The 27,680-nt window shown below is 37.9% G+C and overlaps 1 protein-coding gene and 1 long non-coding RNA gene across 2 annotated transcripts in view; one reads left to right on the top strand and one right to left on the bottom strand.

Moving 5' to 3' along the window:
• LOC114105030 (uncharacterized) overlaps nucleotides 1-26,008 on the top strand; it is a 132,366-nt gene extending 106,358 nt beyond the window's left edge. Inside the window, exon 2 of the long non-coding RNA XR_011708594.1 lies at nucleotides 25,659-26,008. This is a non-coding gene — a long non-coding RNA (uncharacterized lncRNA). The remainder of the gene's footprint in view (nucleotides 1-25,658) is intronic.
• LOC114098745 (lysine-specific demethylase 4D-like) lies at nucleotides 2,130-3,973 on the bottom strand. The gene is given in 3 exon segments (XM_071616890.1): nucleotides 2,130-2,347; nucleotides 2,350-2,406; nucleotides 2,470-3,973. Coding segments are annotated over 3 exon segments (1,779 nt in total).
• Nucleotides 26,009-27,680: the final 1,672 nt, after the last annotated feature.

The raw sequence follows: 27,680 nt of genomic DNA, 5'->3' as shown, positions 1-27,680 counted from the left end.
CCCCTCACTTCCTCTTGTATGAAATTTTGTATAACCCTGAGGGTCTCCTTCCATTTACATGCAATTTCCCTTCTCTCTCCCTTTCCCTCCCACCTCTCATCCCAGTTTAATGTTAATCTTCTTCTCATGCTCTTCGTCCCTACTCTGTTCTGGGTTACTCTCCTTATATCAAAGAAGACATTTGGCATTTGTTTTTTAGGGATTGGCTAGCTTCACTTAGCATAATCTGCTCTAATACCATCCATTTCCCTGCAAATTCTATGATTTTGTCATTTTTTAATGCAGAGTAATACTCCATTGTGTATAAATGCCACATTTTTTTTTTATCCATTCGTCTATTGAAGGGCATCTAGGTTGGTTCCACAGTCTTGCTATTGTGAATTGTGCTGCTATGAACATCGATGTAGCAGTGTCCCTGTAGCATGCTCTTTTTAGGTCTTTAGGGAATAGACCTAGAAGGGGAATAGCTGGGTCAAATGGTGGTTCCATGGGTTTCCCCCTCTTTGTTTTCTGGGTATACATTAGAAATAAGAAATTTATTAAACAACAATAATGTTACAAAACCTGCCTGGGGCCAGAACTACCAGACTCGATTGGTCAAAAGGTTTAGTTTCTTCAGGAGCAGTGGTGGGGTGGTAGCTTGGGAAGCAGAGCATGTTATACTTGTCGGGCTGTGAGGTGCACTGGGCCTCACTTTGGCAGTGGCAAGATCCAGGGGAAGGCTGATTAAGGACAGACACCTTGATGGAGTTTGGGATGAAGTAAAGAAGCTCAGTCAGGTTCTCTGCATCATCCAATGTTGACCCATGATTGTGGGGGCTAGAAGCATATACCATAGAGGAGGAAACAAGGACATAAGAAACAAGAGGGAGGCATGGCACCTAGACCATGGTAGGGGCCACAGGCACAGCCATGTTCAGGAGTGGTCTGAGAGTCCCTGAGAGATGCTACAACATCCTGTGGCAGTTTATAAGGTGGGGAGATCCACTTCCTAGGCCACAGTGAGCCCTAGTTGTTATAGTGGGAGAAAGCATCAGGCATCCTCAGAAATGTCAATTCTTGAAAGTAACAGGGAACAGGTACTAGAGACAGGCACATTCCAGAATTGCTGTATGGCTGAAAACATTTATGGTTCCTTCCAAGTTTCCTGAGTGGATCTGCCAGCACTTTGTTGCTATAATGAAATATGTGAGGCAGACTACTTGGCAAACATAGGAATTTCTTTTGACTCATGATTTTGGAGAATGAAAGTCCAAACAGGATGATGCAGTCACCTGTAAGGGTGTCTACTGGCTCCATCATATGGTAGGGAGAGCGTGTATATATCTCTGTGTATATATGGTCTCTTTCCCTCTCCTTATAATATCACTAGGATTCTATCATGACAGCTTGACCCTAAGGACGTAATCTAAACTAAACACATTCTAAAGGTCCCAACCTTAAACACTATACACAGATTAACTCTCCATTCTCTTAAAACCATTATCATAAGACTCACTGTTTTAATCAAGTTTTTCATCACTATGAACAAAAGACCCAGCAAGAACAACTTAGGAAACATTTATTTGGCTCAGGGTTTCATAGGTTCCATGGTTGGTCAACTCCATAGCTCTGGGCCTCAGTGAGGCAGAATATTGCAGTGGAAGAGTGTCTCACAGAAAAGCAGCTCAGAACAAGGTAACTAGGAAGCAGAGAGAGAAAAATCAATACTCATCAAAAGCAAAATATAAACCCCAAAGGCCCCCAGTGATCTACTTTTCTCTAGCCACACCTTATGTGCCCACAGTTTTGACCCAGTTAATCCATATCACTATATTAATTCAATGATTAGACCATACCTATTGTGATCTAATCATTTCTCTTATAGAAATTATTGCATTTTTTAACACTTGAACTTTATTGGACACATCATAGGTAAACAATAGCACTCATACAGGAATAATTCTTCTGAATGAGTTCAGGGGGACGATTTATATTTAAACCAAAACACTAGGATTAGTGGTCTAAGACACAGTCACATTTACAATATATTCATTGGCCAAGATTAAGAGCATCCATTGGTGACCAAGACTTCTCCAAAGTCAAAGGTTCAAATACCTCTAGTGGCAAGAAGAATCTGGAGACCTCCACTAGATCCAGAATCTTGGATGAATAAGAGAGAAGTCCAAGCCTACAACCTCAGCAGGTGTCATGCAGTCCCCAGTACCATCCTTGGCAACTCTTAGAGGTGGAATGAAGTCAGGAGCAGTCAGTGGGACAATTTCAGGGAGATTCAGCATGAAGTTATCCAGAGATTGCAAGCATGGGCCAGGGTGCATTGGTTTATCAGGATCTAGTGGGGGACCAAGGGTTGAAGATCAGGGGCACAGCAACATCCAGAAGCCTTGGCAGGAAAATAGGGCCCAGCTCACACAGATACAGAATCGTTCATCAAAGCTCTATCCTCAAGCAAGGGCTGATGCTCAGAACCTGAAGCTGTGTTCCCTGTGGCCACCATTAGGAGTCCTTTGGTCTGTGTCATGACAGTAGGGTCAGGAGCCTCCAATTCCCAAGAAGAAAGACGATTGGCAGTTTTGGTCCGTGACCCGATCCTTCCAGACTTTGGGAAGCAACCCTTAACTGCAGTCCTGGGCTGCATATAACCATTTGGGGATGATATGCTACAGGACGCAGGACATATTGGGGTGCAGCCACGACTCCCACAGCCTGTGGCTACAGGACATTTGAGGCATCTTTTTCGCTGCCTGCGGAGGTGTCTCAGGCTAGGCGCCAGTCTCCCAGGAACCTGTTTCTGTTTTGCTGATGCGGTGGGCTTGTTGTGGTCCAGAGCTGCTGGGTCTTGCCAGAGTGGGAAATGTGTCAGGCTGGGGGACTCTTTCCTACGTGAAAGGACGTCCCTCCAGGTGGTCATCGCCTGTCTACCAGGCGCTGTAGGCTCAGTGTGGTCCACTACCGCCCTGTCTTGCCCGCATTTCCACAGCTCATAGCGCTCTGGTTGCAGGATGCGCACAAAGGGGTCCATGGAGAAGCTGACCCTGAACTTCCCACAGCTGCACTGAGACGCCACTTTGCCATAATCAATCCATCGCGGAGTGGCGAAATTGATGGCCTCCGCACAGTTGAAGCCATGGTTGAAGCCAGCATGGTAGCCATAGGGAAATGTCACCATGAACTCACCAGCCTCCTGAGTCACGCGATTGAAGGGAATGCCATTCTCCTTGAGGACTGTGGGCGACATGAGGGCCACCTTGTGCCTCATGAAGGCCTCACAGCACTGTGAACTGCCCGGGAAAAGGTCCCTGGCCAGGCGCTCCAGGCGCTGCCCGTGTTCAGGGGGCACCGCGTACCACCTTTTGGGCTCCCCAAAGTGCAAGTAGTTGATGCTGTAAAGGTCCATGTCTTCCGTGTGCCACGCAAAAGTGGTCTTCCACATGCCAAAGTACAGGTAGGGCCTGTTGACACCCTCAATGACAACTCCACATTCCTGCTCCAACAGGTCCAGAATGGTCCCCAGGTGTCCCAGGTTCCACTCTTTAGTGTTTTCATCAAATAAGGAGCCACTGATGTCAGCACCATAAATTGGTGAGTCATACAGGCGGCTCTTCCAGTACTTTCTCTCCAGATCTTCAAAATTCAGGTGTGGGGGAGTTCTATACTTTTCACTGTCTGCCAGGAGGTGATACTCTCCCACTGTCATGGCTTTCTTCTTTTTGTGGTATTGAGTGAACATACCTGCCTTCCCAGAGACCACCTGCTGCAGGGGAGTGGCTATTAAGATGTCACTGACATCATCATAAGACTGCCTGGCTCTCCATTCCTTGGGTGGAATTACCTTGGCCAGGCCAGCTCTGTGTGCCCCTTGGGATTCCATGTAGGCAATATAATTGTTGAAATCTGAGAATTCTTCCATGGTTGGGTGGAATGTCATAATGGTGGAACTTCTTGTCTGGGTACTAGAGTGAGCAGACTTCATGGTGCAATATTTTCAGCAACAAATTCTAAAACCTTAGATGTATTATAGATACCTGAGAATGTCTGGGAATTATTTCTTCTCCTTGTCTTCTTCCTCCTTATTTTCTTTCCAACCTTCTTTACTCCCTCCTTCCTTTCTCTTTTAATTATGTTTGTTTATCTCTGAGGCAGTAACCCAGTCTTGAGCCTCCAATTCAATGACATATCTTTTCCAGCTTTGCTGGTTCACCAAAGGTACTCTATTCTGATCAGCAGATATTTTACCCAAATAAAATTGAGTATTTTCCAGTGGAGCAGGTACCACAATCCAAGAACTGGCTCAGCCTGCAGCTCAGCTAGTTTCCCTTTGTTGGATCTGTAAAGAATGATAATGATCAAATTATACTTATATTGTGTGAAGGTACAAATATGTAACAAACGCAACCATTATAACAGAGCATTGTGGCCCATTCCTGTAATCCCAGCAACTCGAGAGGCTGAGGTAGAAAGATCACAAGTTCGAGGTCAGCTTCAGCAACTTAGAAAGATGCCTGAGCAACTTAGTGAGACCATATCTCAAAATAAAAAATCAAAAGGGCTTGGGAATGTAGCTCAGTGATAAAGCATCTCTGGGTTCAATCTCTAGTACCCCCTCCAAAAAAAATCCAATAATCATGTAGAATTATGATGTAGCAATAAAAATATTGGGGGAAAAAGCTAATCCCCAAACCCTAAACTCATATTATTTTGTAAGCAGATTCTCTTACTTTCTTTTCTATGATCTTTTTTAGAATGATTGGGTTTATGAGGCCATGAGCATAACCTTGATGCCAAAACCAGAACAAGCCCCACTGGAAATCCCATAGGCTCAAGTTAAATTAATGGCAAATTTACAAAAATATTAAAAAAGGAATAAATGATATCTTTAATGCAGCTAGGTATTAAAAGAATAATACACCACAAAGGTTTTATTTGTTCGATTATTTTAAAATTAACCTTTTAAACTTTGGATACTTAAGGCTTTAGTGGGAAACCCCAATTTTTCACTATATAGCTTTGTACAAAACTTGAGTTATGTAAGATTTTAATGAAAATATACTATCAAGGAAAAATAAATAAATAGAAGGTTAATCCTACTTCATGGTTTTCAGGATGATTTAAAAATCCAGCAGTGTAATGGAAAGCAGTATGGATATTCCTCAGAAAATGTGGAATGGAACCATCATTTGACCCAGCTATTCCACTCCTTGGTCTATACCCAGAGGACTTAAAAATCAGCATACTATAGTGATGCAGCCACATCAATGTTTATAGCAGCTCAATTCACAATAGCTAAGCTGTGGAAGCAACCTAGATGTCCTTCAATAGATGAATGGATAAAGAAACTTGGTATATATACACTCTGCAATATTACTCAGCATTAACAGAGGATAAAATTATGGAATTTGCAGGTACATAGATGGATCTGGAGAGTATCATGCTAAGTGAAATAAGCCAAACCAAAGAACCAAAGGCCAAATGTTCTCTGTGATAAGCAGATGCTGATCCATAATTAGGAGTGGGGGTAGGGAAGAACGAAGGAGTTTAAATTGGGCAGAAGGGAGTGCAGAGAGAAGAGGGGGTGTGGGGTGGGAAAAGTGGTGGAATGGACATTATTATCCTATATACATGTATGATTACACTACTTGCGTGACTCTACTCCATGTTCAGCCAGAGGAAGAAGTTGTGTTCCATTTGTGTACGATATGTCAAAATGCATACTACTGTCATGTATAGCTAATTAGAACAAATTTAAAAGTAAAAATAAATGGAAATAATACATATTAAGAAAAAAAATCCAGTAGTGTAACTGTTTACACAAATAGTTGATAAAAGGATATTATTTCATGAGAAATATAATTAAAATAACTTAATCTCTAATAATTATTTCAATATACATTATGTATGTTTTAACTCTTAATTTTTAAAAAGAGGTAGAAATTCCCTTCATGAAGAATACTTTGTAGCAGATTTCAAACAGAAATTAATCAGAAGAGACAAACAAGGTCCCTATATCTTAGACAAGGGAACAACCCAATAAAAATATAAAACAATAGTAAATATTCATGTCCCAGATGTCAACCCACCCAATTACATGGAAAAAAAAATACCCCATGATACTAAATCCCACATAGGCCCCAACATCATAATAGTGAGTGCTTTCAGTATACCTTTATCACCAACAAACAGGACATCAAAAACATAAAATCAATTAAGATATCTCCAACCTAAATGACATTATAAATCTAATGAAAATAATGGACACCTATAGAATATTCCACCACAAAACAGCTAAATATACCTTCTTCTCAGCTGTACATGACACTTTTTCCAAAATAGTTCATATTCTAGGCCACAAAGTAAATTTTAACAAATACAAAAAAATCAATATAACCCCACGTATCCTATTAGATCATGATGGAATGAAGCTAGAAATCAAGAGCAAGAAAAATAATAAAAACTGCATAAACACATGGAGATTACACAAAACTTTTAAAGGAAGAAGTATAGAAGAAAAAAATGAGGATAGAAATCAAGAAATTCTCAGCAACACATAAAGATAAATAAATAAAATAAAAGTCCATCTACAACAAAAAAAACATTTTTTAAAAAAATGCACAAGAACAGAGATATAAAATATTAAAATCCCTAAGACAGTATGAATGCAGTTCTAAGAGGAAAATTTGTAGCATGGAGTGCCTACATTAAAAAATTAGAGAGGGCTAGGGATATAGCTCATTGGTAGAGTGCCTGCCTGGCATGCATGAGGCCCTGGATTTAATCCCTAGTACCACAAAAAGAAAAAAAAAATAAGAGATCTTCCAAAAAAATAATCTTATATTCCAGCTCAAGGTCTTAGAAAAAGAAGACAAACTAACCTCAAAACCAGTAGAAGACAGTATAAATAAGATCAAAGTCAAAAATCAATTAAATTGAGTATAAGAAAACTGCAGAGGATCAACTCAAAAAAGAGTTGGTTCTGTGAAAAGATGAGTAAGATGAACAAACCCTTAGCCAAATTAAGCAAAAGAAAGGGTGAGAAGGTGCAAATCAACAAGATCAGAGATAGAAAAGGATATATTACCACAAACTCTTCTGAAATTCATGTTCTGATTATCAGAACCTATTTTGAAAATTTTTACTCCAAGGAACTGGGAAACCTGGAACACATTGACACATTTCATATGCCCAAATTGAATCAGGAAGATGAAGAAAACCAAAACAGACCAATATTAAGCAATAAAATTGAAACAGCATTAGAAGCCTTCAAAAAAGAAAAGAAAAGGGGCTGGGGTTGTGGCTCAGTGGTAGAGCACTTGCCTAGTATGTGTGAGGCAATGGGTTCGATTCTCAGCACTGCATATAAATAAATGAATAAAATGAAGTTTCATCAACATTTTTTTAAATTAACAAAGAAAGAAAGAAAAGCCTAGGACATGATAGATTCTCATCTGAGATCTAGCAGACACTCTATCAGACTTTCTCAAATTATTACAGGAATATGAAAGGGAGAGAACACTCACAAATACATTTTATGAAGCCAGTATAACCCTGATACCAAAACCAGAGAAATATGCATCAAGGAAAGAAAACTACAGACCAATATCCTTGATGAACATAGAGGCAAAAATCCTTAATAAAATATTAGCAAGTTGCATTCAAAAACACATCAAAAACTAATACACAACGATCAAGTGGGTTTCATCCCAAGGATGCAAGTTTGGTTCAACATATGCAAATCAATAAATATAATTCACCTCTTAAACATAATTCAGGACAAAAATCACATGATCATCTCAATAGACCCAGAAAAGGCCTTTGATAAAATTTAACACCCATTCATGTTAAAAACATTGGAGAAGCTTGGGATCCAAGGAACTTACACTCAACATCATAAAGGCCATTTTAAAAAAATAAATGTTTTAGTTATAAGTGGACATTTATTTATTTATTTTTATTTATATTCAGTGCTGAGAATCAAATCCAGTGCCTCATACATGCTAGGCAAGCACTCTACTACTGCCACAACCCCAGCCCAAAGACCCTTTATGACAAACCCAAAGCCAACATCATACTAAATGGAAGAAAACCTGAAAGAATTTCCTCTAAAATTGGGAAAGATACAAGGCTGTCCACTCTCACCACTCTTACTCAATACAGCCCTTGAAACATTAATCAGAGCAATCAGGCATGAAAAGGAAATCAAAGGGAGACAAACAGGAAAAGAAGAAATCAAACAATCTCTTTTTGCTGACCATATGATCTTATTTCTAAAATGACTGTCAATAGGTAAATGGATTAAGAAATTGTGGTGTATACATGCAAGGGAGTTCTACTCAGCCATGAACAAAGAATGGAATTATGGCATTTTCCAGCAAATGAATGCAAATGGAGAATATCATGCTAAGTGAAATAGGCCAGACTCAGAAACTTCAAGGTTAAATGTTTTCTCTCATTTGTGAAGGCTAGAGTAAAATAAAAGAAAGGAGGGAGGGAAGGATAGGATATCATAAAGAACCAATCAAATAGAAATTAATAGAGGAGCAAAAAGAAGTCTAGCGGATTGGAAGAAGAATGGGAGAGGGGAGGGAGGATGGGAGGGCAAAATGGAGGAGAAGAGGGAGGTCATGTACTGACATAGATTTCCATGCATCTAGGAGATTGTCTGGATGAACCCAATTAATATGTATAACTATAAAGCACTATTTTTTTTTTAAAAAAAGTGTATTTTTGTAAAGCAGTAAGCAGGCAAACAGTCACAAAACATGTACTTACTTATACAGGCCCAATAATCATTATTTTTAGTAGCATTTTGATTAAAGTTCAATCACTGGTTAGGATTAAGAAAAAAAGTTATTAGAAACACTGGGCTCAGCAAAGTTTCTAGATTCAAGGTCAGCATATAGAAATCTATAGCATTCTGCACACCAGGTACTAATCAATTACAAAATGGAATAAGAAAAACACTTCAATTCTCTTTTTTTTTAATTTGATGCTGGATAATGAGCAAGGTCCTTATATGTTCCAAACACATGCTCTACCACTGAACCTCATCCCTGTCCTGATTTCAAGTTTTTTAACAAGAGAAACTCAAGGTTCCAATGAAGAAATATAGACTGTAGGTGCATGCAATCCCAGATATTCCAAAGGCTGAGACAGGAGGATTGCAAGTTCAAACCCAGTTCAGCAACTTAGCAAGGCCCTAAGCAACTTAGAGAGACCCTGTCTCAAAATAAAAATTTTTTAAAAGGATTGGGGATGTGGCTCAGTGGTTAAGTGTCTCTGGGTTCAATCCCTGGTACCCTAAATAAGAAGAATAGAAATGGCATGAACTTAATATTTTCTCACAGTATGAATAAAGAAGATGATTTTTTAAAACCAGGAAGTACTTTCTAAAGTAAAATACATCATTTTAATATTTTATTACTTAAGGAAATGTGAAACACAAGAGTGTTTAATTTCTGCTACTTCCAAATGATGGTTTCTCTATCTCAGAAAGAAGAGAAATAAAGCAACTTACCTTCCACCAACAAAATCTGAATTTCCTACTAATTTCCCAACTAATATAATCACAGAGTTAGGCTCTGGTTTCACATCCCACTTAATATATACTCACCCCCTTTAAAAAATGTCATTAATCAATCTTAAAGCTAGGAGGTTGAAACATCAGAAGATGGAAAAATATAATTCAGACAAATATTAAGCAAAAGAAACCTGGGGTAGCAATATCAATAGCAAATGTATTTATAAGATCAAAGAAAGAGCCGGGTGAGGTGGCACATGCCTATAATCCTAGGGGCTGAGGGAAGGTTGAAACAGGAGGACCTTGAGTTCAAAGTCAGCCTCAGCAACAGTGAGGCACTAAGCAACTCAGTGAGACCTTGTATCTAAATAAAATACAAAACAAGTCTGGGGATGTGGCTCACTGGCTGAGTGCTCCTGGGCTCATTTTCTGGTAGCTCCCACCACCAAAAAAAAAAAAAAAAAAAGATCAAAGAAGAACTTTGAAAAATAAAAAAGAACTAGGAATATATACAGTGATAAAATTTATGCACCTAACACAGTGCTGAGTCACAGAAAACAGACTGAAAGTGATAAATTAAAGGTAAAATTCATCAGTGATGCTGGGAATTTTTTGTTTTGGTTGTGATTTTTTGTTTTTTCTAACACATTTATTTCTCTGAATCCTATACAGAGTATACAATAAAATGAATTGTGATATAAAAATGTTTAAACAACAAACCTAACAACTTCAAACATAGCCAACCACAATTACATGACAATTGGAAAATGCTTTTCAATAAACATAAAACAATTATAAGTACATACCAATTACAAGCCTACAAAACAAACATCAATTAAAATTTCATGCAATCAATATATTAGGCATCCTCAAAAACAATGAAATAAAACTGAAATCAACAATAAAAGCAATGAACCCAACCATATTTATTTGAAAATTAGTATCTGAATTTTAAATATTCACTCATCTTTATGTACACTCAGTCAATTAAACAAACCAAACAATATAAAATTACACAAAGGAAAATGAAAGTTAAAAATAATGATAGAATGATAAATAAACTAAAGGGAAAACAAACCGATACAAAAGTTGAGATGGTTAATAAAACTGAAATCAGATACCTTTAAAGAAAATAAAAGAACTATCTAGAACTGAGCAGAAAATATATCCAATGAAAGAGGAGAATCCTGTATTGATGGAAAATAAGAATATGCTAAATACAATCAAAAGCATTGAAGGGAGAATCCAAAGAGAAACAGAAACCATTGGAAATGGCTCTCAATGACAAGAGTTCAAATGAGTTGACCAAATTAAAACAATTTTTTTGGGGGGGTGATCGTAATGGGAATTGAACCTGGAGGCACATAATCAATGAGCCACATCTGGAGCCCTTATTACTTTTTATTTTGAGACAGGGTCTCCCTAAGTTGCTTAGGGTCTTATGAAGTGGCTGACTTTGAACTCGCTATCCTCCTTCCCGAGCCCAAACTGAGGGAAATCAAATCTACTATATAAATGAACCAAGGTTTTTAATTATCAAGAACTCACCAATTTTGGCTCTTTAATTATAACAAATGTCCCATAAAAAATGCAAGATGTTAATATTAAGGGGAGTTGCTGGGCATGGTGGCACACATCTATAATCCCATTGACTCCCTCAGCCTCCTGAGTTGCTGGGATTACAGGTGTGTACCACCACTTCAAGCTAAAATCCTATACAATTACAGCCAAGGTACAAAATAAATATCTCTATCTTCATATAGATATACATAAATGATAGAATAAATTGAGAAAAATGGGAGAGAAGAGACAAATTTCTCCTGCAAAAGAATTCAAATAAATTCCACAGAAGCTCTGCCCTGAAGAAGAGAGCATTGTCCCTGTCCTTACTCTTGTCCTTGAACAGTGACTTCCTTCCAGAGGTGCATATGGCTAGCAGGGGAAGGGGTGGGGAGTGCATGATAGTAACTCCACAGTGGAGAAATCTGACAACCACTCTTTTGGAGCCTGAGAAACTGTCAGGGCCAAGAGAGAGAGCTAAGGAGAGGTGAAAACTAGATGTCATGTGGTGCTTTCATCGGGATGCTGCAATAGAAAACAGACTCTAGGCTCAAGAATAGGGAGACATGTTAGGCAAGGATTCTACACTGAGCTACATCCCCAGACCAAACCGAGAGAAATCTACTATATGAATAACAAAGGTTTTTAATTATCAAGGACTCACTGATTTTGGTTCTTTATTTGTAACAAATATACCACAGGAATAAAGATGTTAAAATTAAGGGGAATTGCTGGGCAGGGTAGTTTACACCTATAATCCCACCTGTAACTCCTGGAGTTAACAAGTCCTGGAAGTCAGGTTTGGCTTGTGAAAAGCTGTTAAACATCATGCTAAAGCTGAAATACCAACCCTCCCTCTAAACTCTCCCTATTCAGAGCATCTCATAAATAAATCATTGAGTCTTATGAGTTTCTGATTTTAGTATTCCCTCCAAGAAGGAGTTTTAACATTGTTGTATACTATTAATGATGGTCTGTCATGTCCTGCTCACAGTACCAATTTTATAAAAAAAAAAAAAAAAAATCTTTAACAGCCAGACATGATGGCACACGCCTATAATCCCAGCAGTTTAGGAAGCTGAGGCAGGATGATTGCAAGTTTAAAGCCAATCTCACCAATTTGGCGTGGCTCTAAGCAACTTAGCAAGACCTGTTTTCCAAATGAAAAAAAAGTGCAGGGGAGTGGGGGGGGGGGGCGCAGACGCTGGGGAGGTCGCTTAGAGGGTAAATGACACTGGAATCAATCCCTGGTACCAAAAAATAAATAAATAAATAAATATCTTTAATAAGACTAGATACAGTTAAAATGGAAATTGAAAGAATTCATATTTTAAAAAATTTCTTAAAAATCAGGGCATAAAATGAACCATACACAATAAAAAAAACCTAACACCTAATATAGATAACAACAAAAAAGAAAAAAATGATTTCTTTGAAAAGACTACGAAATAAATCACAGTGATAAAATAGGAGACACTGCCATAAATTTATCAGTGGTCCTTTTTTTAAAAGTATTGTTGAATCTTACGAACAAAGTAGTGATAACAATTTCCTCAAAAGTACAAATATGCAAGAAGGCCCAACAGAGAAACAGGGACCTACCTTCCCCAGCAAATTCTAGATCCAGGTGGAGACACTCCAGCACACAGAGAAGGCTTCTGTGCACAGGAAGCCCAGACCCTGAGGACCTGGTTTTATACCTGAGATCTGATCTAATCCTATCAATGCCCACCTGATGTTATCATAGAGCTGAGTTCTAGAATCAACACCCCACTTAATCCATTCCCATCCACCCTCCTCCTTTCTTAATTCAATGAAATCAAATCCAATGAAGAGATTGAACATCAAGGATGGGAAAAGACAAAGAGGCTAGAATTAAGCAAAGGAACCTGACACAGCAAACTGTAGTAGCACTCACCTCTTAGCCCAGCCCTTTGGGCAGGAGGCTGAAGCAGGATTGCAAGTTTGAGGCCAGCTTTGGCTATGTAGGAAAACCCAGTCTCCAAATAAAAAAGAAAAAGCTGGGGAATAAAACTCAGTGGTAAGACTTTCCTGAGCTCAATCACCAGTACAAAAAAAAGAAAAAGAAAAAAAGAAGGAAGGAAGGAAGGAAGGAAGGAAGGGAGGGAGGGAGGGAGGGAGGGAGGAAGGAAGGAAGGAAGGGGCAGAAACAAAACAAACCTGGCATAGCAATACTAATGTCAAATAGATCCGTGGGATCAAAGAGAGATTTTCATGGCTATTGGAAAGAAAAACTCCTAAGGAGCATACTGCGGTGGTGAACTTTTGCAGCTAACCAGCCAGCAGCAAAACCTAGAGAACCAAGTCTGACAGCCACAAGGTAAAACTGACCAACCTTCTGCCAGGCTTGGAATAGTGCTTTATTTTGACACCACTCCCTCAGAAGCTGACATAGTAGAAAAGGAAAGAAACAATGTCATCAAGTATGAACAACTAAACAAGTTTCATCACATCACCTGCAACAAACACAAAACCAATGAAAGAAAAATACTTTTTAAAAATATAAAATATTTGGGCTGGGGATGTGGCTTAAGCAGTAAGGCACTCATCTGGCATGCGCAGGGCGCTGGGTTCCATCCTCAGCACCACATAAAAATAAAGATGTTGTGTTCACCGAAAACTGAAAAATAAATATTTAAAAATCCTCTCTCTCTTCTCTTCTCTTCTCTCTGTTTAAAAAAAAAATTTAAAAAATAAAAAAATATATAAAATGTTTGCAAAACTTAACCATGCAGAACTACAAAAAAATCTATAAAAATTTCAGACAATATTGAGCAGTTGATCACAATTAAATAACATTGAAACTATAAAAGTACATATTTACTTAAAATTTAATATCCACATTTCTTTAAAAAATCTATTCATCTTTGTTAAACTGAGCGAAAACAAATGAAAACCAAACCAAGCAAAAGTCAATGAAGTATAAAAATACTGATAAAATGATAAAGGGGAAAACATATGAAATTGAGATGATTAATAAAATTGCAATCTGATATTTTTAAAGAAAAATAAATGAAGAAGCGACAACACTGATGAACAAGAAGTTTCTAGGTCTGGGCAAGGAAATACATGAGACTGAAGCTTTTTGCATTGCCTGAAAATGAGAATGTGCCAAATGCAAACAAAAACATGGGCAGGAATATCAAAGGGAAGCATAAACCATTAATGAAAATGGCCCCAGTGATCACATCTTGAATGACCCTGAGCAAAATGAAGAGAGTGTACAATTACAATCCATGGTACAAAATCAGCATCTCTAAGATGGTACAGATACACATAAATGATAGAATACATTGACAAAAGGGGGAGAAGAGACAAATTTCTCCTGCAGAAGAATTCAAATAAATTCCACAGAGGCTCTGCCCTGAAGAGGGGAGCATTGTCCCTGTCCTTACTCTTGTCCTTGAACAGTGACTTCCTTCCAGATTTGCATATGACTAGCAAGGGAGGGGGTGGGGAGTGCATACTAGTAACTCCACAGTGGAGAAACCTGAAAATCACTGTTCTGCGCAGGTCAACATTGAGTTCTGAGTCATGTTGATAGGGTGTACCCTTGATGTGATGGGATGTGATGTGATGTAAAGTGATGAACAGAGCAGAAACACAACTACCCCAGCTGATCATGGGAAAGACATCAGAGTCCAATTGAGGGACATCCTATAGTATGCCAGACCAGATTCCCTCAAAATCCTCAAGTTTCCTCAAGACCAGGCAGAGCCTGAGAAACTCAAAGCCAAAAGAGAACTAAGGAGAGGTGCAAACTAGATGTAATGTGGTGCTTTAGTCAGGATGATGCAACAGAAAACAGACACTAGGCTCAAGAATAGGGAAATATGTTAGGTAAGGACTCTCCAGTCTGAACAAAGGGAAATCTGATATATGAATGAACAAAGGCTTTTAATTATCAAGAATTCATTGATTTTGGTTATTTATTTGCAACAAATGTACCACACGAATGCAAGATGTTAATATTGAGGGGAGTTGCCAGGTGGGGGTGGCACACACCTATAATCCCATGGATTCCAGAGGTTGACAGAAGCATTGCAAGTTCGAGGCCAGCCTCAGTAATTTAGTGAGACCTTGTCTCCAAAGAAAAGATAAAAGTGGGCTGGGATGTACTCAGTAATACAGCATGCCTGGGTTAGATCCCCAGTACCAATAAACAAACAAACAAATAAGGAAGTTGTAGGGATATGGAAGGTGTGTTGTATGCCAGTCTCTGTTCTATGCTTAAACTTTATGTAAATCTGAAACACTTAAAAATGCAATATTTTTCCAAAACAATATTAGGAAGGAAGTTTAGAAATACAATCAGGGTTCTTAAAAGTCTACAAAACAATAAAATGCAGCATAAATCAAATGATTCTGTTAATGATTATATGCCTCTTACATGCTTTAGAACAGAAACAACTTGATGTTTTTTAAAGTTGTGCAATGTAACATATTTATTGGATATTTACAAAATACATAGGTACCATTAACAAATAACACAGTGAACAAAAGTGGGGCCCCATCCCACGTTATGAAGCAAAACTTGCCCTGCACCTGACTGTTCTCTTCTTCCACAGATCACAGCCCCGTCTCTCTCCTAGACTCACCCTGGTCTAACTTCAAGGGCTTAATTTTCCTTAGCAGTACAAAATTAAAATTTTGACTATTTTATAGCATTGCACAGTTTTATATAAAACATAACTATATATAGTAATGTATTTTATACATCTTGATATTGCTTTATGTGGGTATACTTGGTTCTGCTTTCCTACCATAAGGTGTTCAGCAAACTAAGTATTTCTGCTCTTGATGGGCATTTGGATTATTTCCACTTTTGACCCCTTCCAAACAACACTGCTCTGAACAATCTCAGACATGTTCAATATATAGACATTTCAGTCAACAAGTCACCGTATTGAGGATTTTTGCATAGTGTTCATCAGGTATGTTGGTCTGAAATTTTCTTTCCTTGATGTGTCTTTGCCTGGTTTTGGTCTCAGGATGATACCAGCTTCATAGAATGAGTTTGAAAGGGTTCCTTCCTTTTCTAGTTCATAGAATAATTTGAGGAGTATTGATATTAATTCTTCCTCGTAAATCTTGTAGAACTCAGCTGTGAATCCATCTGGTCCTGGGCTTTTCTTGGTTGGTAGGTCTTTGATGGCGTCTTCTATTTCCTTGATTGAAATTGATCTGTTTAAATTGTGTATGGCCTTTTGACTCAGTTTAGGTTGATCATATGCTTCTAAAAATTTGTCGATGTCTTCGAGATTTTATATTTTACTGAAGTATAAATTTTCAAAATAGTTTCTACTTGTCTTCCACATTTCAATAATGTCTGTTGAGGTATTTCCTTTTTCATCCTGAATTTTAGTAATTTGAGTTTTCTCTCTCCTTTTTGTTAGGGTGGCTAAGGGTTTATCAATTTTTTTTTTCAGAGAACCAGCTTTGTTTTGACAATTTTTTGAATTTTTTTTTGTTTCAGATTCATTGATTTCTGCCCTGATTTTAATTATTTCCTTTCTTCTACTACTTTTGGTGTTCGTTTGTCTTCTTTTTCTAGGGTTTTGGGATGTAATGATGGAGCCCTGGTCTATTGAGATGAAGTTGAAAAATCCCTATCATCTACTGACCTCAGAGCCTTCCTAATATTATGGAGCAAGGAATTACTTGTATGTTTATTTTTAAGCTGGTGGAAACAAACTCATTGTGCTGCCAGTTGGATAAAAATGTAGCATATACAATTGCATACAGTACATAATATTTGATAATAAAAATAAATGACTATGCTCCAGGATTATAATGTTTTCTATACTGTATTATTTATTGTTGCTGTAGAGTGTCCTATTCTACTTACAAAAAGTTACTGTGAAACACTGTGCTGGCTGAAGCCTTGTATCTCACATTTACCACATTTATTGATTGCAATATTCTCTCATCTTTGACCTAATCTCATATGATTCTGACCATCATGACCCCTGAGCATACAAAATGTACTGCTAGCATTACTAGGAAAAGGCCATATCAAGAGATGGAACTGGAAATGAAATTAGAAGTGATTGAGGACTACCAAGTCAGAAAATCCGTGATGGTTTTTTCTGGCCATTCAGGCATGTCCAACTCCACTGTGGCTTTGAACTGAAACAGTAACAAAGTGAGAAAACCTGCTGACGGATCTACTTCATTGAAGGCAAGGAGACTAATCAAAATTGGAGACAGGTCTGTCAGAGATGCAGAAACTTCTAATGACTGGATTAAAGACCAGAGAGCAGTGGGACCTTCTCAGCACCATGACAATCCCAGCCAAAGCAAAAAGTTTGTGATGACTAAAGAAAAAACTGAATCTGATTACAATGTTGAATTTACTGCTGGCTCTAAGTGGTTTAAACTATTCAAGAATTTTTATTAATTACATAATAAGAATGGGAGTAGAGTTTCTGTGAATGCTGATATGAAGCAGATGGAGGATATTGGGAAATTCTAGAAAAGCTATATGTGTATGGGGTTGAGGACATGGCTAACCAGAGTGTATCTTCAACATGGACAAACCTTTCCAATTCTGGATACAGATGTCTGAAAGGACTTTCATCCGTACTGAGGCCAATTCAATGGTCAGGTTTCAAGACTTTTAGGGATAGGATTATAGCCTTGCTTGAGAGCAATGTTGCAAGCAACAAATCGAAACCTTTCACAGCAAGAAACCCAGGCCTTTAAGCATATCACTAACTGCATATGCCTGCAAAGTACAGGAGCAATAAGAAGTCAGAGATTACCCAGGTCCTCTTACAATATGCCCTACTGAATTTCTGTACTGTCAAAATGGAAAAGTACTGTTCAGAGAATAATACACCTTTTAAGATTTTGCTCATCTAGGTTTGTATAAGTACACTGTGATATTGCACAATGACAAAATCACCTGATGACACATTTCTCAGAACGTATCTCCATTATTAAGTGTCACCTGATTGTATATTAGAGGTCTTATGTACTCATACTTTAGTTCTCTTGATCATAAAATATGTGAATGCAATCTATCATGTACACTGTTTTCAACGGTTTTCACCAATATGCACACTTACTAACTTTATGTGAGGCTGTTCCTTGCTCTTTACTTTTGCAAACCTTAGTAAATATCAACCTTTTTAGTTTTAGTCAGTCAGGGAAAGTATCTCATCAAGATTTGAATTTCCTTGATTATTGATAAGAATAGGCAATTTTTAATGTTTATTGATCTTTTGGATATTCTTTTTTTTTTTAGATTTTACTTTGAGAAAGAATCTTGCTAAATTGCTTAGGGCCTTGCTAAGTTGCTGAGACTGACTTTGAACTCATGATCCTCCTACTGTGACTTGAATTATTTTTGGGGGGATGGATACTGGAGATTTAACTCAGGAGCATTCAAACACTGAGCCATATCTACTGCCCATTATTGTATTTTATTTAGAGACTGGGTCTCACTGAGTTGCTTAGGACCTTGCTTTTGCTGAGGCTGGTTTGGAACTCTCAATCCTCCATCTCAGCCTCCTGAGCCACTGGCATTATAGGCGAGCACCACAACTCCTGGCTTTGAATGATTTTTTCCCCCTGCTCTCCAGCTTAGTTCCCTCTTTCAATTCACTCATTTTAAAATATTGATCTTAAAAATCCCGTTCCCTTTTAGTTTGAGTACAATAGTACCCCGAAATATTTTACCTAATACACAATCCCCAAATGTTTAACCCTGTTTGATGCTTTCCTTTTATTTATTTTTATACTCATTTATCAGCCACTTAAATATAGTTTATTTGATTTTATAGTTTAAAAATCAAGGTTCACAAATATTTAATAACATTAAATAAATATTTAATAACACAAAGCTACAGAGCTGAGGAGTAGATAAGTACATTTTTTTGGTTGCAAATGTTTAGATTTTCTTTCTTTTTAATTAATTTTTATGATGTATAACAGCAGAATGTATTACAATTCTTATTACATATATTGAGCACAATTTTTCATATCTCTGGTTGTATACAAAGTATATTTACACCAATTCGTGTCTTCATACATGTACTTTGGATAATGATATACATCACATTCCACCATCATTTCTAACCCCATGCTTCCTCCCTTCCCCTCCTACCCCTCTGCCCTATCTAGAGTTCCTCTACTTCTCCCATGCTCCTTCTCCCTACCCCACTATGAATCAGCCTGCTTATATCAGAGAAAACATTCAGCATTTGGTTTGGGGGGATTGGCTAACTTAATTTAACATTATCTTCTCTAACTCCATCCATTTATCTACAAATGCCATGATTTTATTCTCTTTTATTGCTGAGTAGTATTCATTGTGTATATATGCCACATTTTTTAATCCATTCATCTATTGAAGGGCATCTAGCACAATTCACAGTTTAGCTATTGTGAATTGTGCTGCTATAAACATCGATGTGGCTGTGTCTCTGTAGTATGCTGTTTTTAAGTCCTTTGGGTATAGTCCGAGGGGCAGAATAGCTGGGTCAAATGGTGGTTCCATACCCAGTTTTCCAAGGAATCTCCATACTGCTTTCCAAATTGGCTGCACCAATTTTCAGTCCCACCAGCAATGTATGAGTGTACCTTTTCCCCCATATCCTCGCCAACACTTATTGTTGTTTGTCTTCATAATAGCTGCCATTCTGACTGGAGTGAGATGATATCTTAGAGTGGTTTTGGTTTGCATTTCCCTGATTGCTAGAGATGATGAGCATGTTTTTTATATATTTGTTGATTGATTGTATATCCTCTTCTGAGAAGTGTCTGTTCAGGTCCATAGCCCATTTGTTGATTGGGTTATTTGTTTTTTCGGTGTTTATCTTTTTGAGTTATTTATATACCCTAGAGATTAGTGCTCTATCTGATGCGTGAGGAGTAAAAATTTGCTCCCAGGATGTAGGCTCTCTGTTCACCTCACAGATTGTTTATCTTGCTAAGAAGAAACTTTTTAGTTTGATTCCATCCCGTTTATTAATCCTTGGTTTTAATTCTTGTGCTATAGGTGTCTTATTAAGGAAGTTGGGGCCTAATCCCACATGATGAAGATTAGGGCCTACTTTTTCTTCCCTTAGACACAGAGTCTCTGGTTTAATTCCTAGGTCCTTGATCCATTTTGAGTTAAGTTTGTGCATGGTGAGAGATAGAGGTTTAATTTCATTTTGTTGCATATGGATTTCCAGTTTTCCCAGCACCATTTGTTTAAGATGCTATCTTTTCTCCAATGCATGTTTTTGGTACCTTTGTCTAATATAAGATAATTGGAATTTTGTGGGTTAGTCTCTGTGTCCTCTATTCTGTACCATTGGTCTACCAGCCTGTTTTGGTGCCAATACCATTGCTATATTGTTACTCTTGCTCTGTAGTATAGTAAGGTCTGATATAGTGATACCACCTGCTTCACTCTTCCTGCTAAGGATTTCTTTAGCTATTCTGGGTCTCTTATTTTTCCAGATGAATTTCATGATTGCTTTTTCTATTTCTATGAGAAATGCCATTGGGATTTTGATTGTAATTGCATTAAATCTGTATAGTACTTTTGGTAGTATGGTCATTTTGATAATATTAATTCTGCCTATCCAAGAGCAAGGTAGATCCTTCCATCTTCTAAGGTCATCTTTGATTTGATTTCTTTCTTTAGAGTTCTGTAGTTTTCATTATATAGCTCTTTCACCTCTTTTGTTAAGTTGATTCCCAAGTACCTTTTTTTTTGAGGATATTGTGAATGGGGTAGTTTTCCTCATTTCCTTCTCAGAGGATTTGTCATTGATATACAGAAATGCCTTTGATTTATGGTTGTTGATTTTATATCCTGCTACTTTGCTGAATTCATTTACTAGTTCTAGAAGTTTTCTAGTGGAGTTTTTTTGGGTCTTCTAGGTATAGTATCATATCACTGGAAATAGAATTAATTTAAGTTCTTCTTTTCCTATACATATCCCTTTTTATTTCTTTCGTCTGTCTAATTGCTATGGCCAGTGTTTCAAGAACTATGTTGAATAGAAGTGGTGAAAGAGGGCATCCCTGTCTTATTCCAGATTTTAGAGGGAATGCCTTTAGTTTTTCTCCACTTTTAGAGTGATATTGGCCTGAGGCTTAGCATAGATAGCCTTTATGATGTTTAGATATGTTCCTGTTATCCCTAGTTTTTCTAGTGTTTTGAACATAAAGGGGCGCTGTATTTTGTCAAATGCTTTTTCTGCATCTATCAAGATGATCATATGATTCTCATCTTTAAGACTATTGATGTGATGAATTACATTTATTGACTTCCTTATGGTGAACCAACCTTGCATCCCTGGGATGAATCCCACTTGATCATGGTGCACAATCTTTTTGATATGTTTTTGTATTCAATTTTATTGAGAATTTTTATTGAGAACTTTTGCATCTATGTTCATTAGAGATATTGGTCTGAAGTTTTCTTTCTTTGAAGTGTCTTTGTCTGGTTTTGGAATCAGGGTGATATTGGCCTCAGAGAATGAATTTGGAAGTGAAGGAGCTACTGATTTTAATGCTATATTTTGGTTATATGTGCAAGCAGTTTGTCAAACATTTTTCTTCCAAATCAAACTCTAGCTATGGCTTCATCTGAGACTTCCTCCTCAAATTGGCCATACTCCTCCACCTCCAACATTTCTCCACCCAATTATCTAGAAATAAACTGCCCCTTCCTTTCTCACCTGCTGCACAGGAAAAGCTACTACAATGTTATGACCATAACTGATATTCTCTTTCTTAGATAGGCCTACCTTGTGTGAGCCTTTGTATTTGATGAAGATTTTTGTTTGTTTGTTTGTTGATTATCTATTTATTCTGATTTGTTACACATGATGGCAGAATGCAATTTATTTCATATTACACATATAGAGCACAGTTTTTCCACTGGTTGAACATAATTCGTGTTTCATACATGTACTTAGGGTAATGATGTCTAACTCATTCCACCATCATTCTTACCCCCTTTACCTCCTCCCTTCACCTCACTCCCCTTGCCCTATCTAAAGTTCTTCCATTCCTCCATGCTTCCCCCCATCAACACCATTATGAGTCAGCATCCTCATAGAAATTATCAAAGAAAACATTCAGCATTTGTTTTTTTGGGGGGATTGGCATGCTTCACTTAGCATTATATTCTCCAACTCCATCCATTTACCTACAAATGCTATGATATTTATTCTCTTTTAATGCTGAGTGATGTTCCATTATGTATATATACCAAAGTTTCCCTGTCCATTCATCTACTGAAGGGCATTTGAGTTGGTTCCACAATTTAGCTATTATAAATTGTGCTGCTATAAACATTTATATGGCTGTGTCCCTGTAGTATGCTGTTTTCAAGTCCTTTGGATATAAACCGAGGCATGGGATAGCTGGGTCAAATGGTAGTTCTATTCCAAGTTTTCCAAGGAATCTCCACACTGCTTTCCAGATTGGTTGCACCAATATGCAGTCCCACCAGCAATGTATGAGTGTGCCTTTTTCCCCACATCCTTGCCAAAACTTATTGTTGTTTGTATTCTGATAGCTGCCATTGTAATTGGAGTGAGATGAAATCTTACAGTAGTTTTTGATTTGCATTTCTCTAATTGCTAGAGATGTTGAAGATTTTTTTCATATGTTTGTTGATTAATTGGATATCCTCCTCTGAGAAGAGTCTTTTCAGTTTCTTGGCCCATTTATTGATTGGGGGTTTTTTTTGTATGTGTTTTTGAGTGCTTTATGTATCCTAGAGATTAGTGCTCTATCTGATGTGCTTGTGGTAAATATTTGCTCCCATTCTGTAGGCATTCTATTCATCTCACTGATTATGTCTTTTGCTAAGAAGCTTTTTAGTTTGAATCCATTTCATTTATTGATTCTTGATTTTAATTTTTGTTATATAGGAATCTTATTAAGAAAGTTGGGACCTAATCCAACATAATGGAGATTTGGGCCTACTTTTTTTCCATTAGGTGCAAGGTATCTGATTTAACTCCTAGGTCCTTGGATCCACTTTGAGTTGAGTTTTGTGCATGGGTGAGATTTATTTTTCTAAAAATGTTTTAAAGTTTTTTCATGACCATAAAAAATGCCATTATTGTAAAACTTAGATTTTGAACACCCCTTTCCACAGATGATGTGGTACTATTGATAAGCATGAAACTCCTAAGTCCTAGGGTCTGCTCTGGATATAGATAAAGTTGAGAGATACATATGTGAAAACACTATCCTAAAAAACAATAACTGCAGTAACAACAAAATATGAACTACAGTCTGTCACATACCACCACTAATTCTAACTTGAGCCATTCAGGTAAGATTATAAAATATCTGCAAGCTTGCCAGTTCATTCAAGAACTGAATACTGGATTCAGGTGTTTTTGCACCAAGGAAATGAAATATTTCTTTATTGATCATTCAGTCAAGAAATAATAGTGGAGAGACATGAATGAAAGAACAATTGTATTCAATCAGCCTCAATACAATCCTATTGTTGCCAGATTATTCATGGCTCCAAATTGTTATTTTCTCATTGCTAATGCACCTCACTTTGTTATGTCATTATTACTAGGGACAGGCCTAGGCCAAAATTGTCACTTGGTTGGGAACTTCTATGGTTCTGAGGATTGAGGGAAGAGGCACAGCCACATTTGGCAGCATATCCAATAGCCACAGTCAGAAGTTTCAGGCCATTGATTGATGGCAAATAATTCAGAATTCATAGATGCAAGTCCATCTAGCTTTAACCCCAGTATATCAGAAAGGGGTGCCACAGATACTGGAAACCTCATTCGGGGACAGTATTCTATAGGCATAAATAATCCATTGCTACAACCTTAATTAGGTTCAGGGTGGGGGTGCAGTTCCCTTCAGTACCCCTTGGAAAATCTCTAAGGTCAGAATATTGGGAACAGTTAGTCAAACACTGCCAGGGAGATTTCCCATGCTGTTGTCCAGGGACAGCAATTACTTGCAAGGGTGCATCAGATTATCAGCATCCAGAAGTCCCCAAGATTTAAGATGGAGGCACAGGAGCAGCCAGAAGCCCTTCCATGATGCTGCCATCAGGGCTCAGAAGTGCAGGCATGTGCACCAAACCACCCTTCTCAGACAGGGGATGATCTGGGGAGCCCAGAACTATACTCTTTATGCCCATCAACAGGCACCTCTTAGCTGAAGTCTGAAGGGTCAGCTTCTGAGCTTAAAGTTTTCCTAAGTCATCGACCACTCACACATCTGCCATGTAATTAGGCCACACAGACTCAAGAAGGAGGAGGTGGGGGGCTCTTGGGAACTTTCTTGGGAACTCTGGGGAGCAGCATCTCTGGGCTGGGTAACAAGCACTTCTGTAGCCCAGAGACAGGCTGCTGTGCCTGGTACTCTGGGGATGCATAGGCAGGGGAGGGGGGAGCAGGGACAAGTCTCAAGCCCTGAGGCCACAACCCCCATGGACACAGACCCAGAAGAGAGAAGAGGGTGGTCCAGCTTGGCAGAGGATGAACCCAGGTGTTCAGCTTCTGTTTGACCCACAAAATGGGCTTATTATTTCTTAGAAGTGAAGAAAAGCCTAAAAATAGAGATCTTGCAGAAATAACAGAGAGTTCTACACTTATCTGTATATAATTTTTTTAATCAATGTCTCTTTTTTTAAAAGAGAGAGAGAGAGAATTTTAATATTTATTTTTTTGTTTTCAGCAGACACAACATCTTTGTTTGTATGTGGTGCTGAGGCTCCAACCCGGGCTGCATGCATGCCAGGCGAGCGTGCTACCACTTGAGCCACATCCCCAGCCCCATAATCAATGCCTCTTGATTTTACAAAATAGAAAAACTTATTGAATATGTACAAATAGGTAGTGTTTGACTCAGCTTTTTCACTGCTAAATGACCTGACCAGAACAATTCTAGAAAAAGAAGAATTTATTTGAGGGCTCATGATTTCAGAGGTCTTAGTCATAGAAGGCGGGCTCCATTCCTCGGGGCTCAAGGTAAGGCTGAACATCATAGTGGAATAGTGTGGCAGAGGGAAACAGTTCACATCATGGTGATCTAGAAGCAGAGAGAGAATCCACTCTCCAGATTCAGATGTATACTCCAAAGCCACGCCCTAATTCCCACCACCTCCAGCCATATCCTACCACTTCAGTCACCAGTCAGTTAATCCCTATCAGGGGATTAATTCACTGATTAGAAGGTGAAAGCTATATTTGGTCATTTCTCCTCCCACCTTCGTGCATTGTCTCACACATGTGCTTTTGGGGGACACCTTACATGCAAACCATACCAGGTCGATATGGGTGTGTTTTACTCAGAAGAATGCTCCAAATTGAGGGTGTTCAGATTGAGTGTGGCAACAGCAAGTAACATATAATTCTGAATAACATTTCTTGAAGGATCTCCTCCACTTCTTAAATCTCCACCAAGACTAATTTAGAAATTGGTTTAATGTACCATTCTTTGCACTTATAGGGCAAAGACAGGGAATAAACACTAATGAATGCTACAGAGTAAAAATATAGGAGTGCCATGGAAACAGTGTTTTCAAAAAATGAATTGTGTGCTTATGTTTTTTGTCTTTCAGAGCCCCCCCCCCAATTTTTTTTAAAGCAAAGACTTCTCACAGCATCTATCCATCTGGGAAGAAAGTGTGATATTACTGAAAGATGATGAGAAAAAATCAGCATCTGTCGTTCAAAACAGGAACACCAGCCAAGACTACTGCCTTAAGACACTTTTCAGAATTCCCAAATTTCTCTGCACTGCCATATCCACCATCTAATTCTACCATTAAATTTTAAAATTACCATTTCTCACTTGGAAAACAAGAACATCTGGTCTTCTACTGAGATCATTGTAAAGGACTTGCTGGGATGATCATTTGATGGAGCTGACCCACCAACTACTAACTTTGCAAATAAATTTTCAACAAAACCTCTTGCACTTCTCAATTTTACTCCCAACTCCTGTGGCATACTAGGTGTCATAATTTCTCATCCCCATTTGGTTTTGTGGATTGAGCTGCTTTCTATTTTTCCTTCCACTAACCTAGGAACTCAGATTTATGAAGTTTGTTGAGACAGTTCTCACTTTTTCTCTGCTATTATCCTTTCTACTACTCAGTTTGCTTCAGAATACAATCCATACAATAAATGCATGAATCTTAGGTCTTCAGTGAGTATCCAAAATGAGTACAATCATGCAGTCATCACCCAAAAATGATGTAGGATGATTCAGCAACCACCCTATAATATTCTCTCCTCCTTGGACTTCCTAGTCAGTCCCCACTCCCCATTAGAAGCAACCACTGGCTAGCTTCTATGACTGCAGATCAGTTTGGCCAATTCTTGAAAGGAATATAAATAGAATCATAATCTTTAAAATATATATTTAGTTGTCAATGAATCTTTATTTATTTATATGTGGTGCTGAGAATTGAACCCAGTGCCTCACACGTGCCAAACAAGTGCTCAACTACCGAGCCACAACCTGAGCCCTAGAATCATAATCTTGTTTTCTCTTGGAAATGACTTTTTTAGCCCAACCTCGTGTTTCTGACATCTATTTATTATAGCATGAACCATGGTTCATTCCTATAGATTGATAAGCCATATTTCTTTATCGTTTTTTTAAATTTTTTACTGGTTCTTTTTAATTATACATAATAGAATTCATTTTGACATAAGTGCAAGAAATATAATTTGTTCTAATTCTGTCCCCAGTACTTCCTCTTCCTGTCCCCTCGTCCCTCCCCTGTTTCCTTCTCTAATCTTTCCGCTATTTACTAATTTTTTAAAATTAGTGTCTTGTGGATTTACAATGATGGTGACACATTCACTGTGGTATATTCAAACATGTACATAGAAAAATTAGGTCAAAATCATTTCCTTTCCCTATCTCATCTTTCCTTTCTTCCCTTTATTACCCTTTGCCTACTCCACTGATGTTTCTTCTGTTTTTATTATTTTGGATTAGCTTCCATTTCTTAGAGAAAACATTTCACCCTTGATTTGGGGGGATTGGCTTATTTCACTTAGCATGATAGCCTCCAGTTCTATCCATTTTCCAGTACATACATAAAGTCATTCTTCTTTATATCTGAGTAGTACTTCATTGTGTATATATACCACCTTTTCTTTATCCATTCATCTAATGAAGAATATTTCAATAAATTCTTATTTTTCCCATCCATCTGTTCAGAGACTTTTGAATTGTTCACAGAATTTGAATTGATTTTCTGAATTTGGTAAATACCTATAGGAGCATATTTTCTAGGGTTACATGTGTGCTTAGGTATATAAGAAATTGCCAGTTTTTCAAAGAGGTTGTGTGACTGTCAATTGCCACAAGTTTGTGACACACATGTCGATTGCCCCAAATATGGTATTGTTCCTCTCAGAGAGGTACTTCCACTAAATCTAGGGGTAGATCTTGAAATGATTTATCAAGCCTAGAGGACAAAACTTGCCTCATATCCTTGTGACTTTTAGTATTCAGAGGCATCTGTTTTTGCCAGGAGTTACAACAAAAATTCATGAATTGGAAGCAGAGATTATCATCTGGCATTTTCTAATTCCTCACATCCCTGAACAACCTTGCAATGAAG

This window comes from Marmota flaviventris, chromosome 9 (assembly GCF_047511675.1).
Source record: "Marmota flaviventris isolate mMarFla1 chromosome 9, mMarFla1.hap1, whole genome shotgun sequence".
NCBI lineage: Eukaryota > Metazoa > Chordata > Mammalia > Rodentia > Sciuridae > Marmota > Marmota flaviventris.
This window is presented reverse-complemented; position numbering and strand designations above follow the sequence as displayed.